Source organism: Coregonus clupeaformis, chromosome 3 (genome assembly GCF_020615455.1).
Source record: "Coregonus clupeaformis isolate EN_2021a chromosome 3, ASM2061545v1, whole genome shotgun sequence".
Classification (NCBI taxonomy): domain Eukaryota; kingdom Metazoa; phylum Chordata; class Actinopteri; order Salmoniformes; family Salmonidae; genus Coregonus; species Coregonus clupeaformis.
In genome coordinates this window covers 14,637,171-14,657,929 of record NC_059194.1, presented here as the reverse complement: position 1 = coordinate 14,657,929, position 20,759 = coordinate 14,637,171, and the positions used below count along the sequence as shown (strand labels likewise).

The following is a 20,759-nucleotide window of genomic DNA, read 5'->3' as shown; positions in this document are numbered from 1 at the left end:
TATTCTAATAATGGCGGATTGGTGGTTTCTTAAGAGCTGTGGATATGATCTGAGTTGACAACAAGGGAAAATAAGGGTGTCGAAACTACGCATAGAGAAGAGAATGTCTTACCTTCATGGGAAGTGAAGCAAGGGAACTCAGAGAATAAAATGAATACTAAATAAACACCAGGGATAATGAAGCAGTGTTGGAAGGAAGCAGAGTGTGAAAGATAACATTGACTGAGGAATATAGCAACTTTTGGGTTGAGGTCACTACAGAAGTATTACTGACACAATATCGTAACAGATAAACTGGACCAAACATGAAGCTACTACAGTAATTTAGGATTGTTAATGTTGTTAAGTTAGTTTTTAAACCCTACGATAGAGGTAAATGCAGAACGCTGTTTGAGAATGTGTTTTATTTGGTCTACTAGTAAGAATGGAAGAGTTTCCATGTTTTTGTCTGCGGGCGTTAGCCATTGGGGCTCGCTGAAACGTGAGAGAGCTGTAAGGGACATTATGGGTTACGTTTGGTGTACACGGATCAATGGTTGCTGAGGAGAAGGAAGTCAAATGGGGTTGAATTTTACCGGTGTGCAGTGTTACCAGCTCCTCAGTAAGGAAAATAGCTATTGGCTGTCCTAAAAGTTGCTAGAAGTCGCTAAATGACGTCATCACCTGTTATGATGTCATTTCATAGTGTTGTGTGAACCAGGTTAAAGTTAGTAGATAAGTGACAGTCTGAATAACATGGATTCCATTCTGTCAAGGAAGATTACTGATGTATATCTTAGAATGATTGATGGATATGATATACTGACTTGGGTACAGGGGAATAACATCAGAGAAGGGAGTGCCCACTGATGGTTACCAGATGTGGTTGAAGAAACGTGTAACAGAGGGTATATAAGTGAGAGGGTCTCTTTGTCTAGTTAGTTCGGGAATGGCAAGAGGCAAAGCACTGTCTGTTTGTTATAACGAACCATGGTACCTATTAAATATGTATATGAAATCCCCAGCTAAGTGTTAAATATCTTCTTGCATCATGAATTACTTGATACCCGAGAAACTCATCATAACATCACCTAATTTGCATAATTGGCCATGTGCATGTAATTGTGATGGACGCTGTAGGAGAGAGGAATAATGTCGTGGGAGAGACAAAAAGTGAGTAAATAACACCCTACATTTACATCCCACCCTGAATGTAAACTAGGGCGGGATCAGCCAGCGGCGGCTTCCCGCATGCGCGATTCATTTGCAGTCTGGACGCGGAAGGGTGAATATCTCCTGCTCTGACTGCAGCTGGGAGGGACTGCTGCGCAAGGACTGGGCCGCCTGTGAGTGCTTTGGGACGGGAATAACAAAGCACCCGCTGCTCGTTGAGAAGAGTAAGAACGATACGTGCTTTCACGTCAGAGTCTCCAAAAGTCTCCAATAACACCAGAAAAAGTTGCTAGATTTGTCACTAGTCGCTTTTTTGAAAATGTGTCGCTAGAGGGGTCTGAAAACTCGCTAAATATAGCGACTAAGTCGCTAAGTTGGCAACACTGCCGGTGTGAAAGGGCTAGCTAGTTAGTGGTGAGAACTAGTAGCGTTTAGAGTGGTGACGTAACTTGCTCAGCGACCTGGAAGTAGTTGTTTGTCTTGCTTTGCAAGGACCGTGAATTTTATGGAGCGACGGGTGAATATTGTCGATGTGTGTAGAGGGTCCCTGGTTCAAGCCCAGGTAGGGGCGGAAGCAAAACTGTTACATTGATGATGTTGACGTGAATTATTGGTTTAATTGATAAGATTATACGAAAGAGATTACCACCCATAGCGGATAGTATAACATAGTAATTAAAGTTGCATCACTGTGAATAGATGTTTTGTTTGTTTTGACTATAACTTTAAAATAATTTCCTACCATTAGATTCAAAGTCAGCGGTAGAGAATGATAGATATTGTAGAGGGTTTACTGTGTTACAAAGTAAGTAAGTTAATTGGGCGATGAGAAATGTTGAATTGGATTGTTTAATAGACTGGTATTAAAATAATGATTTATAGTAAGGTCAATGAACATATGTTATTAGGTAGTAGTGGTTTGTGGATATAATTTACTAATGCCATGATTTAGTAAAAGGGTAAGGTGGAGCACACGTCTAAATAGTTGAATATAAACCGTTCTTTGACCATCTTTAATTGTTATTATTAAATTCTATAGTTTGTTTAAACATCAGTGATTTATACAGACAGTTATTTAATTATAAAAACGATAATCTGTTTATGGTATGTTGTACAATGGGAGATGGTTTTTACAATTAGGCTGATGGGGTAGTAAAAATGTTTTTGTAAGTTATGAAGTTATTAAACAATAAGTTTTTATTTTAAAACATCTGGAGATGATTACATTACCAAACAGGGGTTATAGGTATATAGTAGAAGGTGTGGTGAACTTAATGAAACGTGATATTATCTGATGAGTTTTTTTTTCCAGGATTGATGGAATACCCCTACAGTATAAGTTAAGAGAAAGTAGGAGACGAGGTCTCAAACTACTTTTTAAATAGATGCCTGGGATAAAATATCACGTCTTCCTTACGCGGAGTAATTGATTATATTGGCGAATGAATAACATATGACATATAGAGGGGTGACAGGAACAATATAAGGGGAAACAGATATTTCCTATGTTGTTGATCAAGTAACGATACTAGGATAATTTGATATGGGATCACATGGAGCAGATTTAGGGGTTGAATAATCATTGTGAGAATTACAGAGGATGAAGTCTGAAGGGTAATCAATAAAAAATACTAATTGTAAACTCAGAGAAACTTGAGTGGTTCTCATCTTTTGAGAGATTTTATGTAATCTTCTTATGGAGTAGTTATGAGGAATAAGATTGATACAAACGATTATTGATGTGAGGTAGGACGGTGTATATATGCATCATGTTTTGTGTGTAATTACTATCTTTGGATTACTGATTGTAATTGAATGTTAACGAAATGTATACTTTCTCTTCCAGCTGAAAGGGGATTTCCTTATCTCTCATTGGAATGTTTCCCAGGGCTGGGGGGAGCAGTTAGTTAAATTCGGCAGTATTAGGTCGTAAAAGGGAGCTACCAAATTGTCATGCCCTGGCTCTGGGGACTCTTGATTGTTGAGCCAGGGTGTGGATTTTCTATGTTTAGTTTTCATTGGTTTTTGTTCTAGATCGTTTATATCTATGTTTGGCCAGGGTGGTTCCCAATTAGAGATGGCTGTAGCTCGTTGTCTCTGATTGGGGACCATACTTAGGCAGCCTTTTGGCATGTTAGGTTGTGGGATCTTGTTCCGTTAAGGTTTTGTGTTAACCCAGGACTTCACGTTTTGTTTGTTGTTTTGTTCGTGTTAAGTACTGAATAAAGTATGTACGTTTATCACGCTGCGCCTTGGTCCGCTTCATCAGTCAACGATCGTGACAGAAGATCCCACCACCAGAGGACCAAGCAGCGTGCCCAGGAGGAGAAGAGGGCGATGGCTCAGGTGGGCGAATGGTGGTCATGGGAGGACATATTCGCGGGCAGAGGGCCATGGGCAAAAGTAAATGCCCAGGCAGGAGAGGAGAAACGGCGCCAACCGTGCCGACGACGGACACGCGAGAGGCAACCCCAATACATTTTTTGGGGGAAGCACACGGCGTGGACGACGGGGCTGCTGGAGGCAGCTACAGGGCGAATCGGCAGACTAGGAGAGGAGGCCACCAGGTTACGGGGGCTATTGGTCACGAGGGAGAAGGAGAGTGTAGAGGCACGGCGAGAGGAACTGGTTAGGCAGCAGAGGGAGCGGAGGTTTATGAGGAAACCCAGTCCCGCTCCTCTCACCAAGAAAGTGGTGTGTGTCACCAGTCCGGTCCGGCCCGTTCCTGATTCCCGCACAAGGCCAGTGGTGTGTGTTCCCAGTCCGGCCCGAACTGTTCCTGTCCCCCGCACCAAGCCTGTGGTGCGCGTCGCCAGCCCGGTCCGGCCTGTTCCTGCTCCCCGCACCAAGCCAGTGGTGCGCGTCGCCAGCCCGGTCTGGCCCGTTCCGGCTCCCCGCACCAAGCCAATGGTGCGTGTTCCCAGTCCAGCCCGGCCTGTTCCTGCTCCCCGCACCAAGCCAGTAGTGCGCGTCGCCAGCCCGGTCCGGCCTGTGCCTGCTCCCCGCACCAAGCCAGTGGTGCGCGTCGCCAGCCCGGTCCGGCCTGTTCCTGCTCCCCGCACCAAGCCAGTGGTGCGCGTCGTCAGCCTGTTCTGGCCCGTGCCTGCTCCCCGCACCAAGCCAGTGGTGCGCGTCGTCAGCCCGGTCCGGCCCATTCCTGCTCCCCGCACCAAGCCAGTGGTGCGCGTCGTCAGTCCGGCACGGTCCAGCTGCTCCACTCCGGAGCCAGAGCAATCCGCTCCACCGGTGTCCAGTCCAGCTCCGGCCAGCAGGGCCAGACCAGACCAGGGGCGCAACGGGGGGGTAGAGAGAGAGTGGTGGTCACGCCCAGAGCCGGATCCGCCTCCGAGGCAGAATGCCCACCCGGCACCTACCCTGTTGTGTTGGTGTGACGCGGTCGCAGTCCGCGCCTTTGGGGGGGGGGTACTGTCACGCCCTGGCTCTGGGGACTCTTGATTGTTGAGCCAGGGTGTGGATTTTCTATGTTTAGTTTTCATTGGTTTTTGTTCTAGATCGTTTATATCTATGTTTGGCCGGGGTGGTTCCCAATCAGAGACGGCTGTAGCTCGTTGTCTCTGATTGGGGACCATACTTAGGCAGCCTTTTGGCATGTTAGGTTGTGGGATCTTGTTCCGTTAAGGTTTTGTGTTAACCCAGGACTTCACGTTTCGTTTGTTGTTTTGTTCGTGTTAAGTACTGAATAAAGTATGTACGTTTATCACGCTGCGCCTTGGTCCGCTTCATCAGTCAACGATTGTCACACCCTGGCTCTGGGACTCTATATGTTGAGCCAGGGTGTGTTCATTCGATGTGTTCTGTTTCTTTGTTTGGGTGTTCTAGGTTGTCTGTTTCTATGTTTGCCTGTGTGACTCCCAATCAGAGGCAACGAGTGTCAGCTGTCGGCTGGTTGTCTCTGATTGGGAGCCATATTTAATCTGTATGTTTTCCCTTGGGTGTTGTGGGTTTTTGTTCCGTGTCGGTATTTGTTTACCGTGGACTTCACGAGTCGTGTTTTGTTTTGATAACTTTAACTAATTAAAGTCATGTTTGTTTCACACGCTGCGCCTTGGTCTACTCACTCATACGACGATCGTGACAGAAAAACCCACCATACCAGGACCAAGCAGCGTGTCCAGGAACACACGCAGGAGGTGACTCTTGTGGATGTCCTCCTCGGTTGGGGGCAGATTACTGAGGAGGAGGCCGTCCGGTACCGGAAGGCGATAAAGGGGGAGACCCAGGCAGGAGAGGAGCAGCGGCGCCAAACGGGTCAACGTCGGACAGGCGAGAGGCAACCCCAAGAAATTTTTAGGGGGGGGCACACGGCATGGGCGACTGGGCAGCAGGAGGCTGCCACAGGGCGAAATGGGAGACGAGGAGAGAAGGCCACCGGGTTACGGGAGCCATTGGCGAGAGGAGGGAAGGAAGTTGTAGAGGCACGGCGAGAGGTACTGAGGTGTATTGCCAGTCCGGTCCGGCCCGTTCCTGATCCCCGTTTAAGGCCAGTGGTGTGTGTTCCCAGTACGGTCCGGCCTGTTCCTGCTCCACGCTCCAAGCCTACGGTGTGCGTCGTCAGCCCGGCCTGTTCCTGCTCCACGCACCAAGCCTACGGTGTGCGTCGCCAGCCCTGTCCGGCCTGTCCCTGCTCCACGCACCAAGCCTACGGTGTGCGTCGCCAGCCCAGTCCGGCCTGTCCCTGCTCCACGCACCAAGCCTACGGTGTGCGTCGCCAGCCCAGCCCGGCCTGTCCCTGCTCCACGCACCAAACCTACGGTGTGCGTCGCCAGCCCAGCCCGGCCTGTTCCTGCTCCACGCACCAAGCCTACGGTGTGCGTCGCCAGCCCTGTCCGGCCTGTCCCTGCTCCACGCACCAAGCCTACGGTGTGCGTCGCCAGCCCAGTCCGGCCTGTCCCTGCTCCACGCACCAAGCCTACGGTGTGCGTCGACAGCCCAGCCCGGCCTGTCCCTGCTCCACGCACCAAGCCTACGGTGTGCGTCGCCAGCCCTGCCCGGCCTGTCCCTGCTCCACGTACCAAGCCTACGGTGTGCGTCGCCAGCCCCGCCCGGCCTGTTCCTGCTCCACGCACCAAGCCTACGGTGTGCGTCGCCAGCCCTGCCCGGCCTGTTCCTGCTCCACGCACCAAGCCTACGGTGTGCGTCGACAGCCCAGCCTGGCCTGTCCCTGCTCCACGCACCAAACCTACGGTGTGCGTCGCCAGCCCAGCCCGGCCTGTTCCTGCTCCACGCACCAAGCCTACGGTGTGCGTCGCCAGCCCTGCCAGGTCTGTCCCTGCTCCACGCACCAAGCCTACGGTGTGCGTCGCCAGCCCTGCCCGGCCTGTCCCTGCTCCACGCACCAAGCCTACGGTGTGCGTCGCCAGCCCTGTCCGGCCTATCCCTGCTCCACGCACCAAGTCTACGGTGCGCGTCGCCAGCCCGGTCCGGCCTGTTCCTGCCACTCGCACCAAGTCTACGGTGCGCGTCGCCAGCCCGGCCCGGCTCGTTCCTGCCACTCGCACCAAGCCAGGGGTGCGAGTCGTCAGTCCGGCACAACCCGTGCCTGGGTCATCGGTGCCAGATCAGGTACCGCTTTATTGCTCCCCAACGGAGCTGAAGCTAGCCGCTCCTGCTACGTCCAGGTCAGCTCCAGCCAGCGGAGCCAGACTGGACCAGGGGCGCTATGGGGGGTTCATTGGAAGGGTGGTGGTCAAGGCCGGAGGCAGAACCGCCGCCGAGGAGGTATGCCCGCCCAGCCCTCCCCTGTTTTGCTTTAGTTGAGGCGCGGTCGCAGTCCGCGCCTTTAGGGGGGGGTACTGTCACACCCTGGCTCTGGGACTCTATATGTTGAGCCAGGGTGTGTTCATTCGATGTGTTCTGTTTCTTTGTTTGGGTGTTCTAGGTTGTCTGTTTCTATGTTTGCCTGTGTGACTCCCAATCAGAGGCAACGAGTGTCAGCTGTCGGCTGGTTGTCTGTGATTGGGAGCCATATTTAATCTGTATGTTTTCCCTTGGGTGTTGTGGGTTTTTGTTCCGTGTCGGTATTTGTTTACCGTGGACTTCACGAGTCGTGTTTTGTTTTGATAACTTTAACTAATTAAAGTCATGTTTGTTTCACACGCTGCGCCTTGGTCTACTCACTCATACGACGATCGTGACAACGATCGTGACACAAACTAAATAAGGACTGGCTATTTTTGTTTGATGTTTTTCAATTGGGTTTTTTAAATAACCACACACAACCCACCTAGTATGATGTTTATATAGGGTTCTTATTTTGATTGTAAGGAGTTTCAACAGGTCAAAGGTTTTTCCTTTTCTGAGTAAGTTTTGGGTAAAACGTGATTTATTTTGAGAAGAAATGTCATGAGGACTTACTGTACACTTGGGATACATTACATTTATGAAATGTTTTGACTGTTGTTAATGATTCGTTTATACTATAGAATGAAACAATTCTTTGAAGGGTTTGAATGACCTCTGAACTCTGTCCTGACTTTCTAGTGTGATTTGATCACCCACACTGGAAATCCTAGAGGCAAGGGATTAGGAATTTAAGGTAATTTATTATACCAAGTTGGGGGCATTTATAATACTGATAATTATGAAGATGTTTATAATTTGGTAATAGTTCAATAAATATATATATATATATGATTCGGAACCATGAAAAGAAAAGAGAGAGAGTGCTATCCCTGAACTAGGGATAACTGTCGCTAGTCAATTTTACTATTCTTGAATTACTTTACGGGATAAAAGCACGTTAAGGTATTATAAAATGTTGTCATTTTAATGTCATTTATTATTTTGGTTTAATAGGCAATGTCGTTGTTTTGTTTTTGAACGCATTAATCACAATGTGAGTCATGTGTTAAAGGTGGGAAGTTCTGATGGCATGAGGATTTATTGATACATTTGCATATTGTAGTAAGAATATGAGCAGTAGTAATTAATGTGTTATGGGTTAGATTAAAGGTTTTAGGTGAAAATGTATTTGTGGTATAAGGCAGGATGTAAAGGAGGCCTGTCTATGAAACTAGTGACTGCAACAAGCTGCAAGGATGTGCACTTACTAATCAAGGCTTCTCTTGATTGATAAGAAGACAGGGTAAAGTAGAATACTGTGTCTCACTTAACAATGTTTGAAGACTTTCTTTCAAAGGATGAAGGCTTCTCTGCCAGACCTAACAGGAGAATCTGGGCATTTTCTGCGCATTGGAGACTATATGGCAGTAAAATATTACAGAAGTAAGAGCTGGACAGAATCTAGGTGGAGTGGTCAGTACTAGGTGTTGCTGGCTACCTCGATGGAGGGGAAAGTAGCAGAGACAGATTCCTAGATCTATGTGTCCCACTGTAAGAGTATTCTAACTCAGAGGAGGAAGATGGTATCGCCACTGCGGAGCATTGTTTCTGTGTCTGTGTGGTTTTGCAGCAGGGACTCTCAACTTCCCTATTGGTAAGATGCAAGAAGGACACAATCCACAAAGTGATGCTGATAAATGGAGAAGGACTCTGGATGATCAGTGACCATAGTGACAGAAGAAGATTCAGAGATATCTGGACCATACATAGTCACCCAGTCTACAGCAACGGAGGTATGGATAGAGGGGAGATCAACCTGGTATCATGTAAACCACTGCAACAGACTACTAGGAGGAACCTGACGACCTAGAGATAAGGGAGCTGAGGATGCTGGGGATGACTAGGATCAGGTGCTGGGAGACGATGTCAAGAGGAATGATACTGATGAGCTACGTGTTCTAGCTGATTACCTCGGTGGAGGGACAGACCTCCAAGAACTTCAAGATCTTCCAGATTTTCAAGAATCACCTGACTGGCACACCATTCAGTTCTATGTCTGTGGAGGGTTTACCTAATATAAATTGGGGAGTATATTAGAAATTGGTATTAAGAATAATAGTTAAAACATAATAATTTGTCATATAGTCAATGCTTATATGGTTTTATTGGATTAGAAATGAACTCAATTAAGCTGTTATGTTTTGTCTTCTAGTGACGTAAATACAGATGGTGTCTTGATGCATAGCAGGGATAATTTGTCCTAGAATGGTGTGAACCTAAATAAAAGAAACAACCTATGAACCGGCTGAAGATGAACATAAGAGGCGTTGAAGACGTTTCTGTAAAGTATCACTTCTACATGCTACCGGTGTACAACAGCCAATCGAAGCTATCAACTGATTTTCTCATGTTTTTAAATCAAGGGAGTGGGACAGGAGTCCACCATTGAGTGAGAATGGAGAAGGATATGTTCAAAGGCAACATTTCTAATGTTGTGGGCATAATGGTTGGCAAATGGACAAGATGATGAGGTTGTAGAGTTGGTGGTGAATCGGATGAGACATTGTAGTTGTGACATTGTCATGTGCAAGTAATTTTGAAATATGAAGCTGTCTGAAGAACATAATGAAGAGACGCCAGAAGATTTAAGTGCCGGGAGTAAAAAGGGGTTGCTTAGCTGTGTTGATAATAAAATTGGATTTATCTAAATGTGCTAATTTGGGTAGTAGGGGTATACACTGCTAAATTAATAGTACTAGGAATGCATTGAGATAATGATCTGTATTTATTATCAGGATGAGGAAAGTCATAATAGAATTATGGATGTTTATACTGTATGTTAATATAAGTGTACATTCTGACAGTTGTAATGGGTGATAAAGTTGAAGGTTTTAATTTTGATTGATAAGGACCAAGTGAATCAATAAGAATTGTCATTCTAAATTTGGTTGAGTTAAGTAATTTGGGTTTGGTTATAATTTATAAGATGACTGAGGGATTTAAGTAAATCATTAGTATATATTAGTATACCTATTTTCAGCATGAAGGATATTGCTTGTACAATTGAGATAACTGTCTTATATAGATGTTATGGTTAAAACAGTTATACATTATGGTAATGTCTTAGGATACACTTATATGATTTATTTTGAGTAGACATTGTTGAATCATACTGTTTGAAACATGTAGGTTAATGTGAGGATTGTGACTGAAATCATGTATATGTTGGTTATTAAGTTACTGTATTAACATATTAGTCACTATATACATTTGAAGTATTGGGTGGTAGAGATGTGGATGTTTAGAGTGGTACATATCTATGTTGCTAGGCAAGTACTTCATTGGTTACTATCATGGGGTTTTGGTATTTGAGACATAGGAATGTTTATGCTATTATCTGATCTGATTTTGGGTTGAATTCTTCAATCATGACTAGTTCTGGGATGTACTGATTTAACAGGGACTGAAAACAGAGTGTTATACTGTGTATCTATCTCAGATAAATTAGGAGAACAAAGTCAGAGTTGAACATTGTATCTATTAACAGTCTTTGATATTCAAGAAATTGGGTATGAGATGGCATTCATTAGACAATATGCAATTGATAATCGCATAGCATTGGATGCTATTACAGTAGATAAAGGGGGAATGTATGCGATTATATTCCAGTGATTACGAATAGAGTATCAGTCAATATTAATGCAAGGAGGGAGAGTACTAATTATTCATCTATATCATGTTATTCCAGTGTAGAGTTCATTGATAATGTTGATGGAGGAATGTGGAATGTTAAGTTGGAACTGTATAACAGGGAAGTTAAGGTTTACAGGATTGAAGATGTGGAAACAAGACTATCTCAGTCGATCAGATAGCGCCCCAAGTGACCAGAGAAAAGGTTGGGATTCCTCTGAATGAACATATTCATATATTCATTTGACCATATTATAATATCCATGTAACTTCGAAAGGGTCATGTATAATTGTATTTGTATGGATGATGTCATGATGTTAAGAATGTATTTAGATGTATGTTTTCTTGGTAGCATGTCTAAGAGGATGGGTATATTTGAAAATTATGTATACAAGGTTGTCATTTAAGAAATAGGGATAGTCTATGTGGGATTTTTCCTTATATATCAGTAAGGTTTTGACTACATAGATTTTTAGCATGAATATATAGTAGTTCATCATGTATCAATCTTTTACTCAGACTAACTACGTAGCAGGTTTGAGAGGTTTGATTGTGCATGTGATAGATGACAAAGTTTATACCTTTGTTGATTAAATATATTGAGAATCTGGTTGGATTCAGGTATAGAAGGTAGAGAGGGGTGAATTCTCAGTTATCTAGCATAGTTTAGACTCTAATCATATATATATATACTACTGATTGGAGAACATTTTATTTTATATGAAGTTTTATGTGAATTGTTAGGGTTAAGTAATGTTATAGCTGAGTAATGTTTCTTACCACAAAGAGAAAAAATATATAGATTGTTACGATGTCATTTCATAGTGTTGTGTGAACCAGGTTAAAGTTAGTAGATAAACGATTCTGGGCGCCGCACAGTCTGAATAAGAAGGACTCCATTATGTCGAGGGAGATTACTGAGGTTTATATTAGAATGATTGATGGACATGATATACTGACTTGGGTACAGGGTAATACCATCAAAGAAGGGAGTGCCCACTGAGGGTTAACAGATGTTCTTGAAGAAACGTGTAATAGAAGGTACAGTGGGGAAAAAGGTATTTAGTCAGCCACCAATTGTGCAAGTTCTCCAACTTAAAAATATGAGAGAGGCCTGTAATTTTCATCATAGGTACACGTCAACTATGACAGACAAAATGAGAAAAAAAATCCAGAAAATCACATTGTAGGATTTTTAATGCATTTATTTGCAAATTATGGTGGAAAATAAGTATTTGGTCAATAACAAAAGTTTCTCAATACTTTGTTATATACCCTTTGTTGGCAATGACACAGGTCAAACGTTTTCTGTAAGTCTTCATAAGGTTTTCACACACTGTTGCTGGTATTTTGGCCCATTCCTCCATGCAGATCTCCTCTAGAGCAGTGATGTTTTGGGGCTGTCGCTGGGCAACACAGACTTTCAACTCCCTCCAAATATTTTCTATGGGGTTGAGATCTGGAGACTGGCTAGGCCACTCCAGAACCTTGAAATGCTTCTTACGAAGCCACTCCTTCGTTGCCCGGGCGGTGTGTTTGGGATCATTGTCATGCTGAAAGACCCAGCCACGTTTCATCTTCAATGCCCTTGCTGATGGAAGGAGGTTTTCACTCAAAATCTCATGATACATGGCCCCATTCATTCTTTCCTTTACACGGATCAGTCGTCCTGGTCCCTTTGCAGAAAAACAGCCCCAAAGCATTATGTTTCCACCCCCATGCTTCACAGTAGGTATGGTGTTCTTTGGATGCAACTCAGCATTCTTTGTCCTCCAAACACGACGAGTTGAGTTTTTACCAATAAATTCTATTTTGGTTTCATCTGACCATATGACATTCTCCCAATCCTCTTCTGGATCATCCAAATGCACTCTAGCAAACTTCAAACTAGGTCCCCCCGTGTGGTTCTGGGATTTTTGCTCACCGTTCTTGTGATCATTTTGACCCCACGGGGTGAGAACTTGCGTGGAGCCCCAGATCGAGGGAGATTATCAGTGGTCTTGTATGTCTTCCATTTCCTAATAATTGCTCCCACAGTTGATTTCTTCAAACCAAGCTGCTTACCTATTGCAGATTCAGTCTTCCCAGCCTGGTGCAGGTCTACAATTTTGTTTCTGGTGTCCTTTGACAGCTCTTTGGTCTTGGCCATAGTGGAGTTTGGAGTGTGACTGTTTGAGGTTGTGGACAGGTGTCTTTTATACTGATAACAAGTTCAAACATGTGCCATTAATACATTTAACGAGTGGAGGACAGAGGAGCCTCTTAAAGAAGAAGTTACAGGTCTGTGAGAGCCAGAAATCTTGCTTGTTTGTAGGTGACCAAATACTTATTTTCCACCATAATTTGCAATTAAATTCATTAACAATCCTACAATGTGATTTTCTGGAAATAAAATTCTCAATTTGTCTGTCATAGTTGACGTGTACCTATGATGAAAATTACAGGCCTCTCTCATCTTTTTAAGTGGGAGAACTTGCACATTTGGTGGCTGACTAAATACTTTTTCCCCCCACTGTATATAAGCTGAGGTTTTCTTAGTTCAGGGTTCGGAATGGCAAGAGGCAAAGCACTGTCCTTTTGTTATGCGAACCATGGTACCTATTAAATATTTATATGAACTCTCCATCTAAGTGTTAAATATCTTCTTGCATCATGAATTACTTGATACCCAAGAAACTAATCATAACACTTACCCTTCCCCACTATACTCTCCTCATCCACTAGCATAACCTGACTAAGCCCTGCCTCATATACACCACCATCCATGACATGACTAGACCCAGCCTCAGCTACACCACCATCCATAACATGACTAGACCCAGCCTCATCTACACCACCATCTATAGCATGACTAGACCCAGTCTCAGCTACACCACCATCCATAGCATGACTAGACCCAGCCTCATCTACACCACCATCCATAGCATGACTAGACCCAGTCTCATCTACACCACCATCCATGACGTGACTAGGCCCAGCCTCTTCTGCCTGCGTCTCTTGGCCCCCTGCACGTTGACCTCGATTTCCCCCACTGGCGCTTGTACCCTCACCTTGTCTACGGCCTTTATGTGGGCACGCAAAGCTCTTATGCCCCAAATCCCCATACCTCAAAGCACCGCAGACTATCTGTGCTGGCAAACCCCGCGTAGAGCCCCTCCTCATGCCTCACTTTAAAATGCACATTTAACTGTTGCTCATTTTTATTCAGAAACATCAACACTTGCCTCCGGAACGAAACAACATGCTTAACGGCATCTGCCTGAAAACCTGCCGACAGTACACAAAAACCGTTAGCAAACTACTCAGCTCTTTCCGGATTTGATCATCTGTAATAAACGGAGGCAGATTCGCAACTACCACCCTTGTCGAAGGAGTCGAAAGAGGAGAAATTGGCACCAACACATCCCTTGCAAATATTGCACTAGCAATCAGCCTAGCCACTAAATTTACTATTTTCATGAACACAACCACAGCTTTGTTCATTCTGGATGCAGAATGTATAAATTCAGCTCCTACCTGTTTGCCGACCGCGAGCAGAACCTCCTCCACCTTAACTCCATTCTCAGGAACACACCTGAATCCATGCTGTAATGACAGCGTCTCCTCTGCGCTAGGCTGCGAAGCCATCGTGCACACCACGCTGTTCAAAACCCCAGGAAACTAAAACTCTGTCCTCTTCCTCCCTAACTTTGAACAAAATCAGTGGGTACCGCTAAACTAACAGTGCGTTAACCCTCCACCATAGAAAATAAACATTGAAAGAAAAGACCAAAGACAGAATCAAGAAAATAAGTTAGGACAGAGCCCTCCACACAACCTCTCAACTACAAAACAGAGAGAGAGAAAGAGAGCGAGAGAGAGAGAGACCCACTTTGCTCTTTCAAATATTTGTATTACTGTATAAACAGGAACCGATTATGTTGTTCATCCGAATATCCATACTAACACACTACTCAGTATGCACACTACTGTGGGTGGTGTATCACCAAAGATATCTGAACTCATACATGCTCTTAGCATTGGCAGTTGTGAATCAGGTCAGCTCTCATTTCCCCTTTTGGCCTTTACAATCATCAATATGACTCATTTCATTTCTTCCCTTCAGTTCCAGTTGTTTTCATGTAGAGAGGTGTTACTTACTTTGATTCTATGGCTGAGTGGGTTCCTTCAGATCAGCTGTCCACAGCTGTTTCCAGTCCTTACACAAGTGCCTATAAGGTAGGGGCTAGGAGTTGTTTTTGCATTCAGCCAATGTGACACAACCATAGGTGAACCTATTACTCCATGCACAATGGACATCCAGGTATATATAATCTACCAATGTGGGAAAAGACAGCTTTAGAGACAAACACATGAACCTACCTTCTTTATCCACTATCAACCCTTCCTGAAACATACTGGTGTAACGCAACATGCTACTATTTTACTGTCATTCTGTATGTCTGTTATGTCCAGTGTGAGAACAAACTGTAGAATATCAATGATGAGATAATATGATGCTGCATGAACTCTATGCCAATCTATGATGTTCACCAATGAAATGTCATGCAGCTAACTACAATGCCATGCTATAGCTAACCCCTCACAGGCTGCATAAAACCTAATGCATATTTTTCTCTCCACCCACCCAGTGAGTGTGTGTGACGGTTGTATTAAATATGTGTTCTTTGTGGGCCGGCTGTCAAAGCTGTGAGATACAGAGAGGCTGTCACAGAGCAAGTTGAAGCAGGTTTATAAAACTAGATTATTTTCTGCTCCCTTTGGGATGTTGTCTCCTGGTGAACAGTAGTTACGTCTCACAGACAGACCGAGAAAGAGAGACAGAGAGAGACAGACAGAGAAAGAGAGACAGAGACAGGAAGAAAGAGGAGAGAGAGAGAGAGAGAGAGAGAGAGAGAGAGAGAGAGAGAGAGAGAGAGAGAGAGAGAGAGAGAGAGAGAGAGAGAGAGAGAGAGAGAGAGAGAGAGAGAGAGATAGAGAAGTGGCCACTCTGGGCCTAATGATGATGAGCTAAGAGAGGTAGCTAACAGCTCCCTAAATAACCTGTTCAGTGTTATTGCTACCATCACTGGCCTTTAGCAGGCAAACTGCTCCAAATCTACTCCTACAAAGAGTAACCCCATAGAGGGGGTCTTCAGAAGTGCTATCCTCTGTTTGTGCGCAGCCATGCATGTGTGTGAGTGAGTGTGAGTGTGTGTTTTCAGAAAATACCATCTCTGTTCCATGTCCCTGGGTATTTGATCCATCATGTATGGAGCACTGACCTGTAACTTGTGAACTTGTGACATGAAAATCACTTGAGGGTGGGGAATGTTTAGAGGGACAATGTGATGTTGCCTCAAAGGGAACGCCACAAGTGGTTTGATGTTGACCCTGACCCTGTTGTGTGAGACATGGTTCTCTGTGTGTTTGTGTGTGTGTGTCAGCCTGGTGTGTACTCACATTGTGCCAGGATGCCAGACAGGGCGGTCTTGAACTTGTCCTTGGCCGCCTCCAACTCCTTCTCGTGGGCGGCCTTCTGACTCATCAGCTGGCGGATGTGGCTGTTGGACGACTGGATCATGGAGTAGAAGTTGTTGGCGTTACGGCGGTTCACCTCACCGCGTTCCACCCAGGTCAGCAGCACGTGCACCGCCTCCGCAAACTCTGCCTCATCTGAGGAGAGGGTTAAAGGAAAGATTGCACAAAACGATCTCCACAAACTAACATTGATAAATTATATCCTCATTAAATGTTCTTATTTCAAACATATTTAACTATACTGAACAAAAATATAAACGCAACATGCAACAATTTCAAAGATTTTACTGAGTTACAGTTCATAGAAGGAAATCAGTCAATTTAACTAAATAAATTAGGCCCTAATCTATGGATTTCACATGACTGGGCAGGGGCACAGCCATGGATGGGCCTGGGAGGGCATAGGCCCACCCACTTGGGAGCCAGGTCCAGCCAATCAGAATGAGTTCTTTATTACAGACAGAAATACTCCTCACCACACGTGGCCTGCGGTTGTGAGGCCGGTTGGATGTACTGCCAAATTCTCTAAAACGACGTTGGAGGCGGCTTATGGCAATAGCTCTCTTGGACATTCCTGCAGTCAGCATGCCAATTGCACACTCCCTCAAAACTTGAGACATCTATGGCATTGTGTTGTGTGACAAAACTGCACATTTTAGAATGGCCTTTTATTGTCCCCAGCACAAGGGGCACCTGTGTAATGATCATGCTGTTTAATCAGCTTCTTGATAAGCTACACCTGTCAGGTGGATGGATTATCTTGGCAAAGGAGAAATGCTTACTAACAGGGATGTAAACAAATTTGTGCACAAAATTTGAGATAAATAAGGTTTTTGTACATATGGAACATTTCTGGGATCTTTTATTTCAGCTCATGAAACATGGGACCAACACTTTACATGTTGCATTTTGATTTTTGTTCAGTATAGTTGAAACTAGACATTTATTTTCAAACTTTTATACTCACATGGCAGAACTTTATGGCTCTTTCTAACTCTGGGCAAAACTTTAGAGGAAAAACATAATGCTGGTATTAGTTGAGGGATAGCTAGCTAGATAGTTAGCAGAGTCCGGTTTGCGGTAGTGTTGGCTAGCTTGGGATCTGATTGGTTTAACTACCCATAAGGAGTCAACTTCACTGAATGTAACAAAAGTATACAACTACTGCTTTGATTATAATCACATCACAATGCATACATTTCATCCTGTTTAAAGGATGACATAACACTGATGGTCATGTTACAACTGGCATCACTTGAAGAGTGGCCAGCAGGGATGGAGAGGGGACAGCAGGGATGGAGAGTGGACAGCAGGATCATGAAACAACCCTTACCACCAAGTTACCTCTTCTTGGAACAGTTGCTGCCACTCAAGCAGTAGAAATTCAGATGTGTCAGTGCTCCTCACTGGTCATTACATCCCTACCTTTTATCACAGTGTAGAATTTCAATGGTGTGAGCTGCATATTCACTTAAATATTTCCTACTAGCCTTTTGACCTTTTATGGAAAGCCTTTATCTGTGGTGATCCACTCCATAAAATGCCTTACTGTCCACGGCCTATCTCACTATCCATAACATGCAAATGTCGACACACGTTTTATCATTCATAGGTAACACATCCATGCATGAGGTCCCATACATATAGCTAAGTTAATAAAAGCTAGCCTGGTTTTGTTAGATAAGGAAAGATTCATAAGATTATAAGAATTCATAAGTAAGCATGTTAGCCTTGAAATAGGCAAGGTGATTCTGCATAAACAAGCTCAGCTAGCTACAGTATATTTACAAATACCCTAGCTGCTAACTAGTCAAAACCAATTCCCATAGGCCCGTTTTCTACTTCTCGATCATAAAACAATGAATGATGTATCTGTCCTAAACTCTATGAGCTCTACTGTCTAAGAGCAAAATATTATGTTACAGTAGTGTTATCTTAGCAAAATAAAATGGAAAATGCTTGAATGCCATCTTAGTCATACCTTCCCAGTCCTCTCTGAAAGATTACATATTGTCTCTAATACCTGCATTAGGTAAATCTGCTGAAAGGAATCTGTGTAGATTTGTGTTGCTTTTGTTTAGCTTTTATTTTAATTTTTTAATTTCTAAAGTCAAACTTGTTTCATTTTTGTGAAAGTGAGAGTTATAGTCTATTGTTCGAGGGAGTTGCTCTGACACAGCTTTTGATACGCACACATACACTCACACCACGGCACACAGCTTTGAAACAGCGATGGCGACCAGCAATCTCTCTCCCCTAGAAGAGGCCCTGTCGTGTCCTGTGTGCTGTGACATCTTCAAGGAACCTGTCATTCTTTCCTGTGGCCACAGCTTCTGTAAGGCCTGCCTGGAGGAGGCCTGGAGTTCAGGAGGGTCCCAGAACTGTCCTGTCTGTAGACAGATGTCCTCTAGAGACCATCCTGCCCAGTCATTGGCCCTATTTAACGCCTGTGAGTTTCTGCAGAAGGAGAGGGAGAGGAGTCTGAGAGGAGCCAACAGACAGAGCTCCTGCAGGGAGAACAGAATGTGTGTCCTCAACACTCAGGAACTCAGTCTGTTCTGTGTGAACGAGGAAGAGCTGATTTGTATAAAGTGTGTGTCAGATCATACTGATCATAGTTTCTGTTCTATAACAAAGGCTGCAAAAGAGAAAAAGGTAAGTCTACTTTATCTTTAAATGTCAAAAAAAAAGTTTGCATCCTTTTTGGAGCTCATATCCTGCTCATTCTATACAATTTGCCATGACTTGTAAAACATTAAAAAATTAAAAATCCATTAATAAGATACAGTGGGGAAAAAAAGTATTTAGTCAGCCACCAATTGTGCAAGTTCTCCCACTTAAAAATATGAGAGAGGCCTGTAATTTTCATCATACGTCAACTATGACAGACAAAATGAGAATTTTTTTTCCAGAAAATCACATTGTAGGATTTTTTATGATTTTATTAGAAATTATGGTGGAAAATAAGTATTTGGTCAATAACAAAAGTTTCTCAATACTTTGTTATATACCCTTTGTTGGCAATGACACAGGTCAAACGTTTTCTGTAAGTCTTCACAAGGTTTTCACACACTGTTGCTGGTATTTTGGCCCATTCCTCCATGCAGATCTCCTCTAGAGCAGTGATGTTTTGGGGCTGTCGCTGGGCAACACGGACTTTCAACTCCCTCCAAAGATTTTCTATGGGGTTGAGATCTGGAGACTGGCTAGGCCACTCCAGGACCTTGAAATGCTTCTTACGAAGCCACTCCTTCGTTGCCCGGGCGGTGTATTTGGGATCATTGTCATGCTGAAAGACCCAGCCACGTTTCCTCTTCAATGCCCTTGCTGATGGAAGGAGGTTTTCACTCAAAATCTCACGATACATGGCCCCATTCATTCTTTCCTTTACACGGATCAGTCGTCCTGGTCCCTTTGCAGAAAAACAGCCCCAAAGCATGATGTTTCCACCCCCATGCTTCACAGTAGGTATGGTGTTCTTTGGATGCAACTCAGCATTCTTTGTCCTCCAAACACGACGAGTTGAGTTTTTACCAATAAATTCTATTTTGGTTTCATCTGACCATATGACATTCTCCCAATCCTCTTCTGGATCATCCAAATGCACTCTAGCAAACTTCAGACGGGCCTGGACATGTACTGGCTTAAGCAGGGGGACACGTCTGGCACTGCAGGATTTGAGTCACTGGCGGCGTAGTGTGTTACTGATGGTAGGCTTTGTTACTTTGGTCCCAGCTCTCTGCAGGTCATTCACTAGGTCCCCCCGTGTGGTTCTGGGATTTTTGCTCACCGTTCTTGTGATCATTTTGACCCCACGGGGTGAGATCTTGCGTGGAGCCGCAGATCGAGGGAGATTTTCAGTGGTCTTGTATGTCTTCCATTTCCTAATAATTGCTCCCACAGTTGATTTCTTCAAACCAAGCTGCTTACCTATTGCAGATTCAGTCTTCCCAGCCTGGTGCAGGTCTACAATTTTGTTTCTGGTGTCCTTTGACAGCTCTTTGGTCTTGGCCATAGTGGAGTTTGGAGTGTGACTGTTTGAGGTTGTGGACAGGTGTCTTTTATACTGATAACAAGTTCAAACAGGTGCCATTAATACAGGTAACGAGTGGAGGACAGAGGAGCCTCTTAAAAAATAAGTTACAGGTCTGTGAGAGCCAGAAATCTTGCTTGTTTGTAGGTGACCAAATACTTATTTTCCACCATAATTAGCAAATAAATTCATAAAAAATCCTACAATGTGATTTTCTGGATTTTTTTTTCTCATTTTGTCTGTCATAGTTGACGTGTACCTATGATGAAAATTACAGGCCTCTCTCATCTTTTTAAGTGGGAGAACTTGCACAATTGGTGGCTGACTAAATACTTTTTTCCCCCACTGTATGCCCCATAGTAAAAAAACAACAACATTGTATCATGACCCTGATTTGTCTTTGGTTGTGTCTCCAACAGGAGGAGATAAATACCTCACTGGAGGTGTTGCAGGTGAAATTGGACTCTTACACTGAAGACAAATATACAAGTGAAAAGATGGTTGATCACATCAAGACCCAGGCTCAGCAGACAGAGAGCCAGATAAAGGAGGAGTATGAGA

At 44.1% G+C, this 20,759-nt stretch overlaps 1 protein-coding gene across 1 annotated transcript in view; it reads right to left on the bottom strand.

Annotated features, from left to right (window-relative positions):
- LOC121538153 (ecto-NOX disulfide-thiol exchanger 2-like) overlaps nt 1-20,759 on the bottom strand; it is a 248,638-nt gene that overhangs the window by 89,442 nt on the left and 138,437 nt on the right. The window contains exon 6 of the mRNA XM_045207428.1: nt 16,088-16,300. Coding sequence (XP_045063363.1) covers nt 16,088-16,300 — 213 coding nt within the window. The remainder of the gene's footprint in view (nt 1-16,087; nt 16,301-20,759) is intronic.